We start from the raw sequence: 18,275 nt of genomic DNA, 5'->3' as shown, positions 1-18,275 counted from the left end.
TGCTATGGGTGTTTCTAGGGGGTTGCTAAGGTATTTAGGATAGATAGATAGATAGATAGACAGAGTTAGAAAGAGATAGATAGATAGATAGATAGATAGATAGATAGATAGATAGATAGATAGATAGATAGATAGATAGATAGATAGATAGATAGAGTTAGAAAGAGATAGATGATAGATAGATAGATAGATAGATAGATAGATAGATAGATAGATAGATAGATAGATAGATAGATAGACAGAGTTAGAAAGAGATAGATAGATAGATAGATAGATAGATAGATAGATAGATAGATAGATAGATAGATAGATAGATAGATAGATAGATAGATAGATAGATAGATAGATAGATAGATGATAGATAGATAGATAGATAGATAGATAGATAGGTTCTTGGTGGTTGCTAGGGTGTTGCTAGGCAGTTGCTAAGGTGTTCTGAGTGGTTGCTATGGCGTTGCTAGGCAGTTGCTAAGGTGTTCTGGGTGGTTGCTATGGTGTTGCTAGGGTGTTCTGGGTGGTTGCTATGGTGTTGCTAGGCAGTGGCTAGGGTGTTCTTGGTGGTTGCTAGGGTGTTGCTAGGCAGTTGCTAGGGTGTTCTTGGTGGTTGCTAGGCAGTTGCTAAGGTGTTCTGGGTGGTTACTCGGGTGTTGCTAGGCAGTTGCTAGGGTGTTCTGGGTGGTTGCTATGGTGTTGCTAGGTGGTTGCTAGGTTGTTCTGGATGGTTGCTATGGTGTTCCTAGGCAGTTGCTAGGGTGATCTGGGTGGTTGCTATGGTGTTGCTAGGCGGTTGCTAGGGTGTTCTGGGTGGTTGCTAGGGTGTTGCTAGGCGGTTGCTAGGGTATTCTGGGTGGTTGCTATGGTGTTGCTAGGTGGTTGCTAGGGTGTCCTGGGTGGTTGCTATGGTATTGCTACTTGGTTGGTAGTGTTCACATATGGTTACTATAAAGTATCCATATTAGCATTTAGCTATTCACAGCTAGCATGTTTAACATAAACATGTTTTTTACTCTGCACTCTTTCTTTGTTACTATAGTCACTCATCAATGTTATATCACTCAGGGTAATGATACGAATAAAGCTTTTACACTAATGTTGTGTCCTAAATTACACTATACACTTATACATGTGTAGTGTATGCATTTTATAAGGTTATTTTTTCATTCAACATCGGAGACTGAGGCTCCTCCCCTTTCACTACGTAATTAAATCTGCGACAGTCGAGTGCATGGGGTGTCCAACATTACACACGTATGCTGTGTCCGAAATCACCCATTACTCACTATATAGTGGACTATATAGTGTGCTCGCCATTTTGTAATGCTGTCCGAATGTATAGTGATGATTATTATACCCTATATAGTCCACTCAATGTATCCCAGAATGCATTTTGAAAAGTAGTGTACAATCGGTCACTACCCCAAGCCCTACATACCATCATGCATTGCGTTGATTGTAAAAATAAGTTATAATCATGTGTGGAGTAGCTCATTATAACAAAAACGGCCAGAAATCACTTTTAGTTTTCAAATTTTGGAGAAATAAGCTCAATATAATGTAATGTATTTATTTTAAAATATATATTTAGCCCAGAGCCGACTTGGCACCAGCTGACAGATGATGTAACCGAGTAGTGTCCGAAAGTGGTGTTTCTATTATGCTGGTGAGCTCACTATAGTGCTCTGCTCTCTACCCCATATATAGGGGGTAGGGAGGGAGATTTCGGACGCAGCATTTGTCGTTTAATTAAGTGCATCATCCGGGTATTTAAAATGTAGCCTCTGAGGTGAAATCCTGCTATTAATGTTGTTAAGATCAACGTGATTCTGCATTTCTCTCCGATACGGTGGGAAACTAACTGTGACAAGATGATTGACAGGTCAGTTTACTGTGTCAGGATGAGATATTGAGAGAAAACGTTAAAGACGCAATTGTATGATGTGATAGCGTGTCCAAAAGCTTCTGCTACACACTCAAAACTCAAAAGTATGCACTTTTTCCTTCACAGAAAGAGCATACTTTAAGGACATTGAGACGCAGCATCAGTCTTTCAGGTTTCATTAATCTCAGTCAACTCTGTTGCGTCCCCTGCAGGAGAAAGAGAAGAAGTACATGCTGCAGGTGGACAATCTGAAGCTCAGAGATGTGGAGAAGGGCTTCATGTCCAGCAAACACATCTTTGCCCTGTTCAACACTGAGCAAAGGTCAGAGGTCATGAAAAATGTCTTACACAATCTGCTTTACTTTTATAATGTGATGTTTGGCCCCTCTTTTTAATCGCCTTTTTTCATACAGCACATTTTAGTAAGATCATAAATTAAGTATGATTTGAAAGCTTACACACTCGAAATTCATCCTGTGAAAACGATTTTAAAATTGGACGTTGCGTTACCATAGAAACGGTACTCTGAATTCTTTTTCCGGGCTCATCCTCTATTGGGCGGCGTCAGGGTTTTGATTACAAAATTTATTTTAACTACTTTATAAATCAAAACCTTTTCTAATCTTGACCAAACACACATTGTCAGAAAGGTCTGAGTCTCAAGGTTTCATATTTTGTTATATTTGGACAGAAATGTTGTAATTTGATACAGGAGAATGCATGAAAAAATAAAAATCAACAGAATTTTGGTATTACGCCTAAACAAAATCTCATGTGAACTTCCATTTTTGTGATATCAACTTCAATGGTTAGACATATGGCTTTGATTTTATGGTAATTTTATTGCAAAACATTTTGTAAAATATATATTTTATATAAAATAAGTACATTTGGTGGCTTTCACTTGGACGACTAAACTTGTATATTGAATAACAACCATTTAAGTTTAAGTTTAACATTGATATATATATGTCATACATATGTGTTTTATATTTATATATGGATATGTTTAAAACATATTTGTTACAAAATATGTCTAAAATTACTATAAAATCAAAGCCGTATCTCTAACCAAGTTGTGTTTCAAATTTCCAAAATTGATATCACAAAAATGTAAGTTCACATGAGATTTTGTTTAGGCGTAATACCAAGCAAATGTATTAGATGTTAAATGTGAAATCTTTGGCTCCTAAATGATCAACATGTTCAAAACAAAATCTCATGTGAACTTTTGGAAATTTGAAACAACTAGGTTAGACACACGGCTTTGATTTTATAGTAAAACATTTTTTGCAAAATAAATATTTTTATAAACAGTTTTTTAATTTACAGTAAATTTTCTCATACTTAAATTTTTACTTAACTTCATACTTACGTACTTAACTTTAATAACATAGGTCTATATTCCAAAAGCATTTTTAAATTACAACCATTTATGTTTGGATAGTGTATTTTCACGTTACAGTTTAGGGGTTAAAAACGCCTAGCTAAAAATGCCTAAACTACCAATCAGAAGCCAAAGACTTCACTGTTAACATGTAGTGATCTGCTTGCGTGACAGGAACGTGTATAAGGACTACCGTCAGCTGGAGTTGGCCTGTGAGAGTCAGGAGGACGTGGACGGCTGGAAGGCGTCGTTCCTGCGCGCCGGCGTTTACCCCGAGCGTGTGGTGGTTTGTGTTCATCTTTATTGCTTCTTTTTATAACAAAGCGACAAAAAAAAAAACAAAAAAACAAAAAAAATCAAACTTGATTGAAGTCCGTGGGCCGAAAGAAAAATTCAATTCAATTCACAGTAAATTCAAATTTATTTATATAGCGCTTTTCACTATGCACATCGCTTTACAGAAAATGTCCATATTACAATTTACAGTGACCTGTAGAGGAAACCGACCTAAGTTATGCCAGACTGATCTCATGAAGTAGCGCGTGTATGACACGCCAATTCGTATTTCCATTTTTGGCGTGCTATCAACACGCATAATCGCTTTTCAGCGTGTTTATGAACGCCGTTGACTTAACGTTATTACTGTATATATAAATGTATGACTTATCTCAACCCCGCCCCTAAACCTACCCGTCAATTGGGGTTAATGGCATTTATGAGTGTTCCCTTACCATCCTAGAAAAAAAAAAGATCACTCCCCAGATGTAGATCTACATTTTGCTTAATTTCGCGCGGACATTTGACGGCGTGTACAGACACGCGGAATCACTCGGACGTTAATGGCGTAGACATACACGCGGATAGCTCAAAATGCGTATAGATAACACTAGGGTTGGGTATCGAGAATCGAGTATCGATTGGAACCGGGACCAACTTTTCGTTTTTCCCGAAATCGTTCAAAAGTTAAAATTTCGATTCCTAGTTTCGATACTCACAGTCCGCCGAGCTGAAGAAGAAACCGCTGAAAAACACCAACGAAGAAGCGTCTACCGGAAGTGTTGGCATAACCGCGCAAGTCGAACATGAGTAGCTTACGTCGGCGGTCCAAAGTGTGGCTTCACTTTTCTAAAAATAACGAAATCTCGGCAAAATGCAAAATTTGTGACAAAAGGAGTACTTGTGACAGAAGGAGTATTTCCTTCAGAAAGGAGTATTTCCTTCAGAAAGACCGTTGGTTAGCAAGGTTAGCTAAACTTTTTTGACCCTGCCTCTTAAAAGAATCGGAATTGAGAATCGTTAGGAACCGGAATCGAAACAAGGAATCAGAATCGGAATCAGAATCGTTCAAATTCAAACGATACCCAACCCTAGATAACACGCCACTTGACTCGAAAGTGCCGTGTATTTTTACGCAAAAGTCATGATGACATGTTGGTTATGCATTGCAGAAATGTGCATATACAAAAATCACAGCTAGCTGAAAAGTAGGCTATTAATTTAAACAATGTAGTAATTAAATGCAGAAACAATGACCTCATTGAAGTAATGAATACTTGTTTGTTAAATGATTACGACGTTTAGAAAAATGTAGTATTGGTGCATGTTGATAGTAATAACAAACTTCTATATTTACATGTAAAGTGGTTAGCCTTGCTTCCCCTGATTTATGATTTTATAATTTTAAAACATTAAATAATCTGCTTAACTAATCCATTTTTATTTTCAAAGTTTGCTGTGAAATATTGCTGACTTGTGCGCGTCTCAAGCGCCCTCTTTACACTCGTCCTCGTGCCTGATAGTTGTCCGTGGAGTTGCCTGTATTTGGTGTTGAAAATGAAAATGTCTTTAGACATGGAAAATTGATTTTACAATCGATTCAATGAACACTTATGTCTAAAAAAATAGTTTTTTTCACCAAAGTGACCGCCCTAATCTGCAGGATAAATGAAGATGTGCTTTTCTCTCTCTCTCTCTCACGCTGCTTCCGGTTAAATCACACTAGGAGAAGGAAAAGGTACAAGCATTTTATACTATATCTGTATCGTCTGCATTTGCGTTGTGCATTTCCCCCAGATCTCTGATTGTGTGTGTAGAGTGACGCCGGGGAAGAGAACGGTTCGGACGGGTTCATGCACTCCTTGGACCCTCAGCTGGAGCGGCAGGTGGAGACCATCCGAAACCTGGTGGACTCGTACATGAGCATCGTCAACAAGACCGTACGAGACCTGATGCCCAAGACCATCATGCACCTGATGATTAACAACGTAAGGCTCGTCTATGTTGAGCAGAAGCGCTCATGATGTTGGTCTATGGTAGCCTAGTGGTTACATCATGAGTATCAAATAGGGCGGGGAATTGGCCAAAATGTGACGATTCGATACTATTGCGATATTTGGGCCATATTCTATATTCTATATCTATATCTATATTTTGGGCCATAATTGCAATACAGCAAGTATTGCGTTTGGATTCTGCGATATTGCGACTCATGTCCCCCATATTATTTAAAGCCATTACAAAAAATGAGGAAAATAAGACTGCTCAAATCACTTCAAATGTCACATTTAATTCTGTAAACATTATCTTCTACACATTAATTGAAGAGGATAGTGATAAACTTAGTCCTTCATTCAGTACACATTTATTCTCTCACACGTTGGGCTGATGGTTTCCCTGTGTCATTATTGCTACCTGTAAACCTGTATCATAATCATGTGTTTTCAGAATCATGTGTAATTTTAAACTTAATTTTAAATTTGTTATACCTGCCCAGGGACTACAGGTGGAAATTAGCAAATGTTGCTATAACCTGGCCCAAGACATATTCTCTTGTTTTAACAAGTTTAATGTTGATTGAGCATTGTCCCTGTTTCAAAAATAAATAATTTCCAATTTCCAATGAATGGTGAGCTTCCAGAGTCCCAGCACATAACTTCAAATTATTTAAATACAATAGAGTAACATAAAGCAGGCATAGAGTAACATAAACCGGAAAATAAAAAATTAAAAAAATAATTTTTGATAAAATCCGAAATTTACCCTCACTTTCGATTTGAAAGAAGACGAAGCGTCCTGTACAACCGGTTGTGATTGTGAACTAAGCCATTTTCATTTGAATTTGCTGTTGAATGCACAACTACAAAGCACCGCAACAAGCGCCACCTTGTGGATGTGATACGTAAATGTAAATAATCAGAGTAAACTCAGAAAAAACCAACGGAGAAAACAGATAATTTTATAATTAAGTATTGCAATACTTTTCGCTACTGTATCGATATAATTGCATGCGCAAAATATCGCGATATCGATCGATTATTTATATTAGGTTATTACAGCATTTAAAGAGCACAGACCTACGCAATGTGAAACGCCCTGTAAGAAATACTTTGCTTTTCAGGAAAAGTATCGAAAAAGTATCGAAATCGCGATTCTTGACTTGGTATCGTATCGAAACAATAATTTTAGTATTGTGACAACACTAATCCACACTATACTAAAAAACATTGATATTAATATTAGGGCTGTGCAAAAGTTAATTGCGATTAATCGCATCCAAAATAAAAGTCTCTGTTTACATAGTATATTTGTGTGTGCTGTATATAATTATTTTGTATATATAAATACACACACATGCATGTACGTGTTTAAGAAAATGTGTTATTCCTATATAAAATATTTATATTTGTATAATATAGATTATGTATTTATATATATATACAGAATTTAAGCGCAAATAATTCTTAAATATATACATGCATGCATAGGTATTTATATATACAAAATAATTATATACAGCACACTCAAATATATTATGTAAAACAGACTTTTATTTTGGATGCGATTAATCGCAATTAACTTTTGCACAGCCCTAATTAATATCCTCTAACTCTGTGTGTGTTCATCAACGTGGAGCTGGTTTACGTGGTTTTAAAAGCCTGAAACACGGCTCAAGCTCAATCCACACTATACTAAAATACACTGATAATAATATCTCTCAGACGAAGGAGTTCATCAACGCGGAGCTGTTGGCTCAGCTGTACTCGTGTGGAGACCAGAACACCCTGATGGAGGAGTCTGCGGACCAGGCGCAGCACCGGGACGAGATGCTCCGCATGTATCACGCTCTGAAAGAAGCGCTACAGATCATCGGGGACATCAGCACCACCACCGTCACCACGGCCCTGCCTCCACCCGTGGACGACTCCTGGCTGCAGGTGCAGCGCTCCGGCTCCGGGGGAAGGTGCGTTCGGGAGACACACAAGGGTTTTTAATCCTTAATGAATTAACTTTTTTAATGGGGAATCAAAGTCTCAGGCATTCAATGTGTCTTTAGCTACACTGCCGTTCAAATCCGTACGATTTGGGTCTCTAATTATGCTCACCAAGGCTGCATTTATTTTGTTTCATTTCGTATTTATTTATAATTACGAAATGAATTTATTTTGTTTCATTTCGTAATTATTTATAATTAATACAGTATAATTAGCTTTGACTCCAAAAGCTAATTATACTGTATTTCTCCTGAAGGTTTGCACAGTACTTTTATTCTCTAACATCAAATAATGCCTTTAGAATTTGAATATAATACAAAGTTTGTGAATATTTAAGAAAAAAATTTTTTTTTTTTGCATGTAAAATCACTTTTGTAAATTTAATTTGATGTGGACACCAAAATGGTAGGGCTGCAACTAACGATTATTTTGATAATCGATTAATCGGACGATTATTTTTTCGGTTAATCGATTAATCGGATAAAAAATTATATTTCATTTTTTGTTTATTATAACAAAATAAAACCCTAAAAACCACACTCTTTTGTGTGTTAAACAATCTACTTAATACAGATAACTTCATTATAAAGAAAAACAAGAAATAAAAAAAAAAATATGACCATAACCTATGACAAAAATGCTATTGTAAACTAGATTAGTGGATAACTCAGCAAAACTTAGCCTAGAAAAATCACAAGTGCACAATAATTTTATAAAATCTAAACATTTAGTGAAAAAAACATTCCTTAGTGGGGAACAAATAAGAGACAAAAGGCTATTAATAAAAAACAAAAGACGAAAGGCTATTAATAAGCTTTCATTGCGCAAAAGTATTATGACATGATCATGAAAGAGCTGCACAGAGTGCAAATGCGCATCGCGAGCGCTGAATGATGCGCTTGAAGCAACACGGAGTCACAGGGCGGCGCGCAGCTCTTCAGTGTCCGCCGCATTAAAGTTTAAAAGGAACCAAGGAAAGAGAAAGACATATTGACTGTGTATTATACAGTATCTATGCAATAGTTTATTAAGCCTTTTCTTTTAACAGTTTTAAATTTCAGTTAGGCTACTGTGCACGTGAAGAACAATTATACTGCGCCGACTCTACTATAGTGTTGTGATCTAACAGACACTCAGTAGAAAGTGATTAAGTTACAGCAATAAAAGTCTAGCAAGATAGAAAAACCATCATAGACCTTTATCTACGGATCAATTATAATAATAACATTGAATCATCTTGGAAAGAGATCATCATGTTAACTGTTGTAACGCGACGCGCTGTTTGAACACCGAATAGAGAATGACTGACAGCCGCAGTGGAGAGAAAAGCTTAGGTTAACTTGAATTTAATGACTTAAATATACATTTCTATCTCACATTATACTATAGTATGGCTTCATAAAGTATACAAGATTAACGTAGGTCACCTATTTTGGTTTCAAAACGGCGAATTTACCGAAAGGTGAATGATTTTCGTGTGCTGCATATTGATAGCGGTTTCCTGATGACCGCAAATTAGTTCAAACTCACTGAATCAAGAGCGCGCATGCGAGACAGAAGATAATGTGCTCAAAACTGTCCGTGTTGCGCGCGCGAGACAGGGTAGAGCGGCGAGGGAGAGAGACTGCATGTGCGCCTCATGAAGCGCATGTTCCATGTAAACAATCCCCGTGACGTAATCAGACCAACTAATCGATAATGACATTCGTTGACAACGATTTTCATAATCGATTATAATCGATTTTATCGATTAGTTGTTGCAGCCCTACAAAATGGTGACGTCTCGTTTTTGACCCAAACATGGTATTTTTATGCTTTAGAGTGAAAAATTAATGTAATGTAATTCGAATTTTGTGGATATTTAAGAAAAAAAATTCAAATAAAGTTGTTAATATTTCTACTCTCAATATTTCTCCATAAGGTCTCCGGCCGCCAGCCCGACCCCTCAGAGACGAGCTCCTCCTCCAGGACCCCCGGGACGCCCAGTTTCTCGTGGTTCGGCCCCGGTGCCCCCCGCTGCCGGCGGACCCCCCGTCCCCTCACGCCCGGGAGCCTCTCCAGACCCGTTCGGTGGACCCCCGCCTCAGGTCCCGTCCCGGCCTAACCGCGCACCGCCCGGCGTGCCCAGGTGAGACTGTCTGACTGTAGAAACTTCTGATGAAATAAAGCATATTTGTGCTGGAAAACCATCATAATGCGCTCAGATTTGAGGAGTGAGTGTTAAAGCTGCAGTGTGTAATTTCTGCAGCACTAGCGCCACCTAACGGAAGTGCAATAGAAGACGACCAATTCCAGCTAATCTACATGAATACAGATACATTTGAAAAAGGCTTATGTGTTTTAAAACACTCCATCCACACTGAAAAAAATGGAAAATGCTAAAATTCCTATTAATGTTTATGAGTAAAATGTAATAAGAAGGGATGCATCGATTTGAAAATTTCCGCAGAGACGATAACACTAAATATTTAAAAGCCGATAACCAGAAAATCTAAATCCTCATTTGCTAATTTGCATATTTATAGAACCGCATACTAAATCAGGCAACGGTGTCAAGTTACATTCAAGCTATTTTAAGGCATGAAAATATATATTAAATATTAGAGCCCGACCGATAAAGGATTTTGAAGGCCGATACCGATACAAATATTTTTGGGTTTTAAAATCCGATATATCGGCCGATATTTTGTTTTTATTAAATATTGTTGGATTTCACACACGTGTAAAAGAAAAGCTAACTTTTCTGCACAAGATACGTTTGATACTTTTTCTCTATGTCTAAATGTTCACTCCTCGCAAGTCTAACTTACATTTTACAATGCAGGGACTGTAACTAGAGATATGCTAATTATAAATACAGTAATAATTACTTTATTTAGGCAGAAAAAGTTCATTGTGGTTTCCAAGCTCATTAATGTTAACGTTAGCGGTCTTCCACTGATGATAGTGGCATTAGCTAGCTTTGTGGTTAGCTAGTCTATGATGAGCCATAATTTAGCAATAGATGACATCATACTGCAAATTGTAAAACATACATTTTCAATATAACAGGCCAAGGAGAGATGATTGAAGCATGTTTCATCCGTTTTTATTTTATTTTTAAATATTCATTTATCGGCCATTATAACTGCCGATACCGATATTTTTGATATATCAGCCGGCCGACATATCGGTCTGGCTCTATTAAATATGTATTCTTGGTAATCAAAGATAAGTTTCAAGGGATTAAATGATTGCCTACAAAGGGATTTTAACGATTAATCGTGCAGCTCTACTCACTACTACTCCAAAAAGCTCAGGTTTTGCAGGAATAAAACGCCGTCTCAGTGTGGACAAAAGGCCAAAACTTAGAGAAAAGAAGCGTTTTCAAATGTATCCAGATTACTGTGCGTTCACACCACCGCCGCCGATGAGAGTGGCAAAATTGGCTCTGGGCACCCTGCCAATAAGGCTGTGGAAAGTTTCGTGGACGCTCTGACGTAGATCGAATGCTTGGTCTTTTTTAAAATTGTATTAATAGGGCCCGCAAACAAGCATGTCAATCGCTATTTTTGCAGACCGGCCAAGTAGGGTATAAGTTAACCTCATTGAATCTTTTAAATGTGAAAATAAGAACTTGATCGATGGAAAGATCGATGTTTGCTAAATAAATAAACCAATTCAAAGCCATTTGCTGGTGGATTACACCCATGAGTTGAAGTCTCCCGGGGGCCGCCATTGGCTAGCAAGCCTTCTCCTGCTGTTAAACACGACAATGTATAAAAGACCCGATTACCATGTATCTTACGTTATGGCCCCGTAGAAGAAGTTTTTGTAAAAATAGGCTAATGATTTTGTCATAATACGCAACTCTCTGTCGTGACAAATTACCGTATAGACAGGAGGGGCCAGTTGTTCAAAGGAAAGCGGACCAGATTTTGGTTATCGGATTGGATCAAATCTTGAAAATGGGTCGTTCAAAAGGGAAAGAAGGAATCTGAAATCAGATTCGATCAGGGAATCCAATCCTAGTTTTAATCTGGATCAAACCTTCAGTTTGTGTTGTTCAAAACTTGTCAGTGGGATTTGGATAACTTTGATCCAAAAAAACAGGATTATCCTGATCCCAACAGGGGGTAGGATTTCAGGAAGAAAATTTAGTAAAACTTGGTCAACTAATACATTTGTATCATTTAGTGTATATGCTTTTATTTATATTTTGCACTTGACTTGTGCAACCGTTGTAACAGTGATAAAGTAGACATAGGCTAACAATTAAGCTATTCAGTATAGTAAAGTAAAAATAAAATAAAAATTATCGTCCCCATTTGTGTTTTGTCTCAAAATAAGAAACAGTGACCCCATGTTGGCTCTTCTACCTGTTCTTTACATAGCTGGTAGCCCACATTGTGATACGTTGTCCCATTTAGATCACTGGTAATCTTGAAAACAGTGTATCTGGATCAGGGTGATCCAGTCCAATGTTGCTTTGAAAAACCGGCATAAAAGTAAGACGGATTACCTGATCCTGGATAGGAAAAAAATGGGATCATTTTGATCCAGATAAAATGTTGGCCCGAGAAGAAAGCAATCGGGGGGACGTGAAGCCACTGGTGGCGGTGTGTGAACGCACCTTAAGTGTAGACGTAGCCTCTGTCTGATGTTGCAGCAATCACAACATAAAACAATGTACATGAAACATTGAAACACTAACCTTCTGCCGTCTAATAAAAAACATCCGTTTGCTCTTAGCCGCGGAATGTGAGATTCTAGCCGGCGGAATAAGATGGTGTGGGTGAGTTAACCGTTCACCATACCAACGTTTAAACGATAAGCAGTCGCAGTCTTACCATCACTGAACTTATCAAAGTGCCATCAAATCATATTTAGATGTGCACAGTCTGCCGTCCTGCTTCTAACTCTTATTATCGTTCAAACGTTTGACTCACAATGTGTTCTCAGTAGGGCTGGGTGATGTAGAACAAAAATTCACAATGGTTTTTGCTTGTGATTTGACATTAGGCTAGTTTAGATAGTTTCAGGTTCTCTTGTTGTCTCGTAACTCCAGTGTGTTCAGGCAGGTGTTTTAGAGCTGATGTTTGAAATGATTGTTCCTCAAAACATCATCAAATATCCGGCTTTTTAATGCTTTAACTACTATATCACCCAGCTCTAATATTTAGCATCTCATCTATGAATGTGTCACTGAATTGACGTCTCGATCACATCAGCACACACACTCACGCTTCACTATCCGTCCAAAGGAAAGGTCACCATGAGGGATGGTTCTGCTCTCTTTCTTATGTTTGTTTTACTTTGTGTCCATTGCTGAACTTTTGTCTTCTGTTGCGTGTGATTTGAATCGTTCTAACACTGACGGTAAACGCTTGCTTCCTGACCACACACACTTCATTCGAACCCTAATTAAATCCTAAATGTAATGCTGAAGTCCCTAAGAAATGATTTGCCATGCTGATCTGCAAAACCTCTGACACGAAAATCGCAAAATCAGTTTTAAATATCCATCACTGCAAAAAATGCTTTTCTTACTTAGTATTTTTGTCTCGTTTCCAGTCTAAAAATTCTTAAATCAAGATGCATTTACTAAAGTAGTAAAATGCCATTAGATATTAAGTCTTGTTTTCTGGGGAAATAGATCGAAATTAAGATAGTTGTTGCTTAAAAAAAAGTTGTTAGTCAGAAAAATAATTTTAATTTAAACAGAAACAAGATTATTTTTCTAATCACATTGGCAAATAATTTTGCTTGTTTAAGCAAAAACTTAATTTTGATTTATATCTTGATAGCATTGCATCTAGATTGCAGCATTTTTAGATATTTGGACTTGAAACAAGACAAAAATATGAAGAAAAGATTTGTATGTATGACTTTTTTCTGACTCATTAAAACTGGCTGAGTAACGAGTAAACGAGAGGTTTTGGACGTCAGTCTCTGGTTAGCTTGGACTGGAGTAGTGTTCATGTTTGTGTGTCTCTCCTCCATGTTAACTGTGTGTGTGTGTGTCTTGCACATCCTTCTCTTCCTCCCTCCCATCGCTCTGGCTCAATCCCTACTGCTGATATTGATTATTTTTCACAGAATTACAATCAGTGACCAATGAGGAGTAACGCTTCTGGTACGTCTGTGGTTCTCTCGCCATTCCCCATTCCTTCTGCATGGCCGACTGTCTCCGAGACCCTTCAACACGCACAACAAACACGCAGTCCAGGAATCATATATTAATATAAAACAACTTACTAATACGCACAGCTACTAAGGAAGCACTCAGACAGCCAGTGTTTGTGATTGACAATCGTTAGGGTTCACAAAAATCTTCATAAGAATGTTAAAAATATTAAATACAAATAAAAATAAGCCCCAATTATGAAGTTTTTGTCTTCTAAAATGAAATTAGAGTCAGTTATTCACTCTCACTACTCGTAACAGTGTAACAAATTTGCATAATGTCAGCCTGTGCTTTTGATTGGCTGAACAGCGTCTCTTTGCTCCGCCCTCAAACACTGTAGTTGTATTGCATGTATCTGAGACTGGAAGAGTTTGGTTCGTGTTGTTCATGTTTTCTGCAGTAAATCCACTTTGATGCACTTTCTGATAATGAGACTCACACTGAATTAATACGGAAAAACTTCAGATATAATAATGGGCGTTTCATTTACGACACACGCCGTAAGCAGTCGACCAATCACAACAGATTGAGCCGTCTGGCCAATCACAGCAGAGCAGCTCTCAGAAAGGAGGAGTTTTTGAAAACGAACCGTGCGCTGAAATTTTGTGCACTGTATGAGAAAATTAAATTAACACAATAAAAATAAAATTAATTTGTAGCTAGTGTTATGTTAAGGTTAAGGACATAATTAAGAAGTATTTTTGGGAATACCAAATGTTTAAAAAACTGTGAATCCGGCCCTGTATAGACAGGAGCAGATGCAATAACGTCTATACGGACAGGTAACCAAAGTCAAACTCTTTAGAGACAGCGTATAAACACACATGCTACAGCTGTTTTGCAGATCATATGCACATACACTTCTTGTCTTTCTCTCTGTGAAGGACAGATGGGCAGAATCTCTGAGATGCTGCACATTCGCTCAGGATACGAGATGTCAGACGAAACTCATCCTTCTCTTGCGGGTCAAAATGACCCGAAGCCCTAAAATTTGACTCTTTATTTTTTTGTCCATAAAGCTTATTTAATTTTGCTAATATTTTTAATGCACTTTTTTGTTAATTTTTATTTACCTAAATTTGATTAAATCGTAATTTAAGCACATATTTCTCACTTTTTTTTTTAAACTTAAATTCAAAATCTCAATTTCATGCATAACCCTTTTAATTCAGCTCTAAATATCTAACATTGGAGTGTTTGTCGACATCTGGTGGGAAAATAATAATATAACATGACATTTCATGATTCTTGCCACTAGATGGCCTCGAGCTGTTCCGCTGGGTCCTACAGTCAGTTCACCTCAGTGTGCATTCAGACACATGTGGACATTATAAAATCTTTTTTTTTGTTTAAGTTTTAACATTTTTAGTTTGAATATTGAGCATTTTTAGGTTTTTCTGTGTCCTGAAGCATTCCTCGCATTCTATTCATTCCTAAAGGGGGTCAAATTTACCCGAGGATTTTTTCAATTTAAACCAAAATACTACTCAAATATATCCACAAGTTTCCGAGGGGCGCTCCTGTAAAAAATAAAGTGGGTGAAACTTCCGGTGAGGCGGCAGAAGTAGCATTCCAATGGTATTTTGTGTGTTAGTTAGCGAAGAGGCTAGCTGTTTTTCGAAGAATTATTTTACTATTTAAAGACGCAAATCTTTATGAGAGATGTCGTTACGGAGCTCAGGGACAACATGTGCTGTTCGCGGTTGTATGTATAGCCGGACTAAACTAATTTAGTGGCTTAAACGTGATTGTTTTGAACATAAGCTGAAAACGAAATCAGAGTGATCCTGCCAACGACTGTAGTTTCCATCACCTCCCAAAAGACGACGAATCTTCCTGTGTACATTTGTTTAAATTCTTAATATTCTATAAACTCTATCAGCATGTGTTTGGCTGTTCGCTACTGATGTTACACCTAAACTCAGGATCAAAGCCTGTGTTGACAGAATACCAAATGTGCCAGTTAATGTATTCAAGTAGCACATTCATTTATAATTTTGAATAAACTCCAAAGCACAATGACTAAGTGTGTATTTTTTATTTTAATTGTTTGTCAGCTCGCACAACTGTCTGTCACCATGCCTTGATGAGTATTGATTATTAATAATGTTATTATAATACACTGCGGAGGGTAAAGGTACTGTTATTGCACCCTTTTGAATTTGGTTGAGGTTGTGTTCCCACATCGTTAGCTAGTTTGGATCGCTATAACTTGAATGACTGTCAACTGTTGAATGAACCAGTGTCAAGTATGTCAAATCGCGCTTTGTTTACTTCCAACCGGAAGTCGCGCCCACTTTTGACGCAAGGCCTCATGGGGCGTAGGAAACTTGTGGATTAATTTATGTGTGCGTATATTCGGGTTCAAGTGCGACAAAAGTCCTAGGATCTTGGACCCCTCTGGTGAACACTCAATTTTAATTTTTTTTTTTTCAACTGACCCGAGGGAAGGATGAGGATTAATCAGAATTACAGTATTTTGACAGTATATCATGTATCTAAATTACTGAGTGTGAAAACCTTTCCAATAGCCAATCAAATCCTTGTCCAGCTTTTTGACGTGCATCTCGTATGCTGATTGGTGATTTTCTGTAATGTGCAAACGTCACATCAGTTCTCTGAATGTGTGTATCGTTTATTTTATTTAATCAAGATCTGAAAAGCCTTTCCTTCTGCAGCCCCTCTGCACTCATTTTATTTTGATTTTACCATCATTTATGATCCCTCTTACTAAAAAAACACCACAAGCATCCACTCAAACGCTACACACGTGACCTTTAGGGTGAAACTGAACAGTGGGGTCAAAGGTGAAGTGTCAGATGTCCATGTTGTTTGTCTCTTCATGGCATTTCATTCTGTCATGGCGTGATCGCTGAATGCTGTAACATGTTTTAAAACTTGATCCTGTACGTTTTAAAACAATGTTCTTGACTGAATAGTAGGGATTCATCTATATTTATTTAATTTATTATACAAATGTCTGCTTGAAAGAATAAAGAATGCAACTAAATGAAAAACTAAATCAAAATTTGCTGTCAAAATTCACATTGATATATTGGCCCTGTACAACTGTTATTAGTATTATTAATAAATGAATTTGTTTAATGTTAAAAATGCTATTTAGCTTTAAAAAAAAACAACAACATTAAAATATATTTAATAAACTATTATTAAATATTTATCACTAGAGATATTTGATTCATAACCGTAATCTTTGGCAAAACCATGAGATTAAATATCATGAATGATGATCCGCTCAGTAATTTATTGTATTACAAACTCTAATAAAACAATCTAATCTCAGTGCGAAATATTTTTACTGTCACCGACTGAATGTTTTCTGTGTGTGTGTGTGTGGGTGGGTGTGTGTTACTCATCCATCTTCTCTCTGTGTTCCCATGGCAGCCGACGACCCCCGGCATCACCTACTCGACCCAACCGACCCACAGACTCCTCCCTCTTTGACTAGTAGCCCCTCCCATTCCCGTGACCAACATCGAGGACACGCCCACCCAGCCAGAACTCCTCCCCTTCCTGCTCCTCATCTCACACACACACACACACACTAATACACATTCACTTGGACTGCACAACCACTCTACAACCCTCTGTCACAAGTTTAAGTTTTCATTTTGTGTAGGTCACGGATTTCAAACTCATTACATAAGTTCGTTAGGCCAAAAGTTTTCAGTCTTTTAGATGCAAGGGCCTCCAAATATGATGGTGCGAAATATCCTAAAATTTAAAAGGCAGCTATATATTTTTATGTCAAAATACTGAATATACTATTATTCTATTTTTAATTTATATGTATTATTTACTTATTTATTTATTAAATCAATTCATTTATTTAGTTAAATTATATTTATTTATTTATTTTCCATATTTTACACTACTTTGAAACCCCTTGTGCAGTGTTGGGGGTGAGTTACTCTAAAAAGTAATTAATTAGCTTCTAATTACATTCACTAGTATAATTAGGTTAATTTACAAATTACTTGCTCTAAAAAGTATTGCATTACTTATTACTTTTATAAATCACATATAAACCTCAACCAGTTGAAAACAGACATGAAAACAGCTCCTAACTCTTTAAATCATATAAAATTGCAAAATTATTCCTCAACTGACCAACAAATTTAAAGGGACAAGGTTACATTAAAAACTTTTAACAATAGATTAAATTATGTTAAATACACTGTTTTATATAGAGTTGTTCTATAGTTTAAACAGTTTTAAACAGGATTAATTTACAAAAATATTAAAGTAATCCATTTATTACTTTAATTTCTCAGGTGAAACTCAAAAATTTAGAATACTGTGCAAAAGTTCATTCATTTCAGTAATTCAACTTAAAAGGTGCGACTAATATATTATATAGACTCATTACATGCAAAATTAGATATTTCAAGGCTTTATTTGTTATAATTTTGATGATAATATGAAACCTTTTCAGAATATTCTAATTTTTAATTTGGGGTTTTCCATAAGCTTTACTGCATTAGGCGTTCAACCATCCTTTTCGAGAATTGCAGACAATGTACAACATTAAAACCAAAATTCAGAAAAGAA

The 18,275-nt window shown here is 36.9% G+C and overlaps 1 protein-coding gene across 1 annotated transcript in view; it reads left to right on the top strand.

Annotated features, from left to right (window-relative positions):
- The window catches only part of dnm1a (dynamin 1a), an 86,839-nt gene extending 69,048 nt beyond the window's left edge, over positions 1-17,791 (top strand). Inside the window, exons 16-22 of the mRNA XM_039661499.2 lie at positions 2,092-2,201; positions 3,441-3,552; positions 5,269-5,280; positions 5,360-5,530; positions 7,265-7,506; positions 9,459-9,665; positions 17,109-17,791. Coding sequence (XP_039517433.1) covers positions 2,092-2,201; positions 3,441-3,552; positions 5,269-5,280; positions 5,360-5,530; positions 7,265-7,506; positions 9,459-9,665; positions 17,109-17,172 — 918 coding nt within the window. The 3' untranslated portion in view covers positions 17,173-17,791. The remainder of the gene's footprint in view (positions 1-2,091; positions 2,202-3,440; positions 3,553-5,268; positions 5,281-5,359; positions 5,531-7,264; positions 7,507-9,458; positions 9,666-17,108) is intronic.
- Positions 17,792-18,275: the final 484 nt, after the last annotated feature.

This window comes from Pimephales promelas, chromosome 4 (genome assembly GCF_988280905.1).
Source record: "Pimephales promelas chromosome 4, fPimPro1.hap1.1, whole genome shotgun sequence".
Lineage (NCBI taxonomy): Eukaryota > Metazoa > Chordata > Actinopteri > Cypriniformes > Leuciscidae > Pimephales > Pimephales promelas.
The sequence above is the reverse complement of the archived record's forward strand: the minus strand, read 5'-3'. Positions and strand labels throughout refer to the sequence as shown.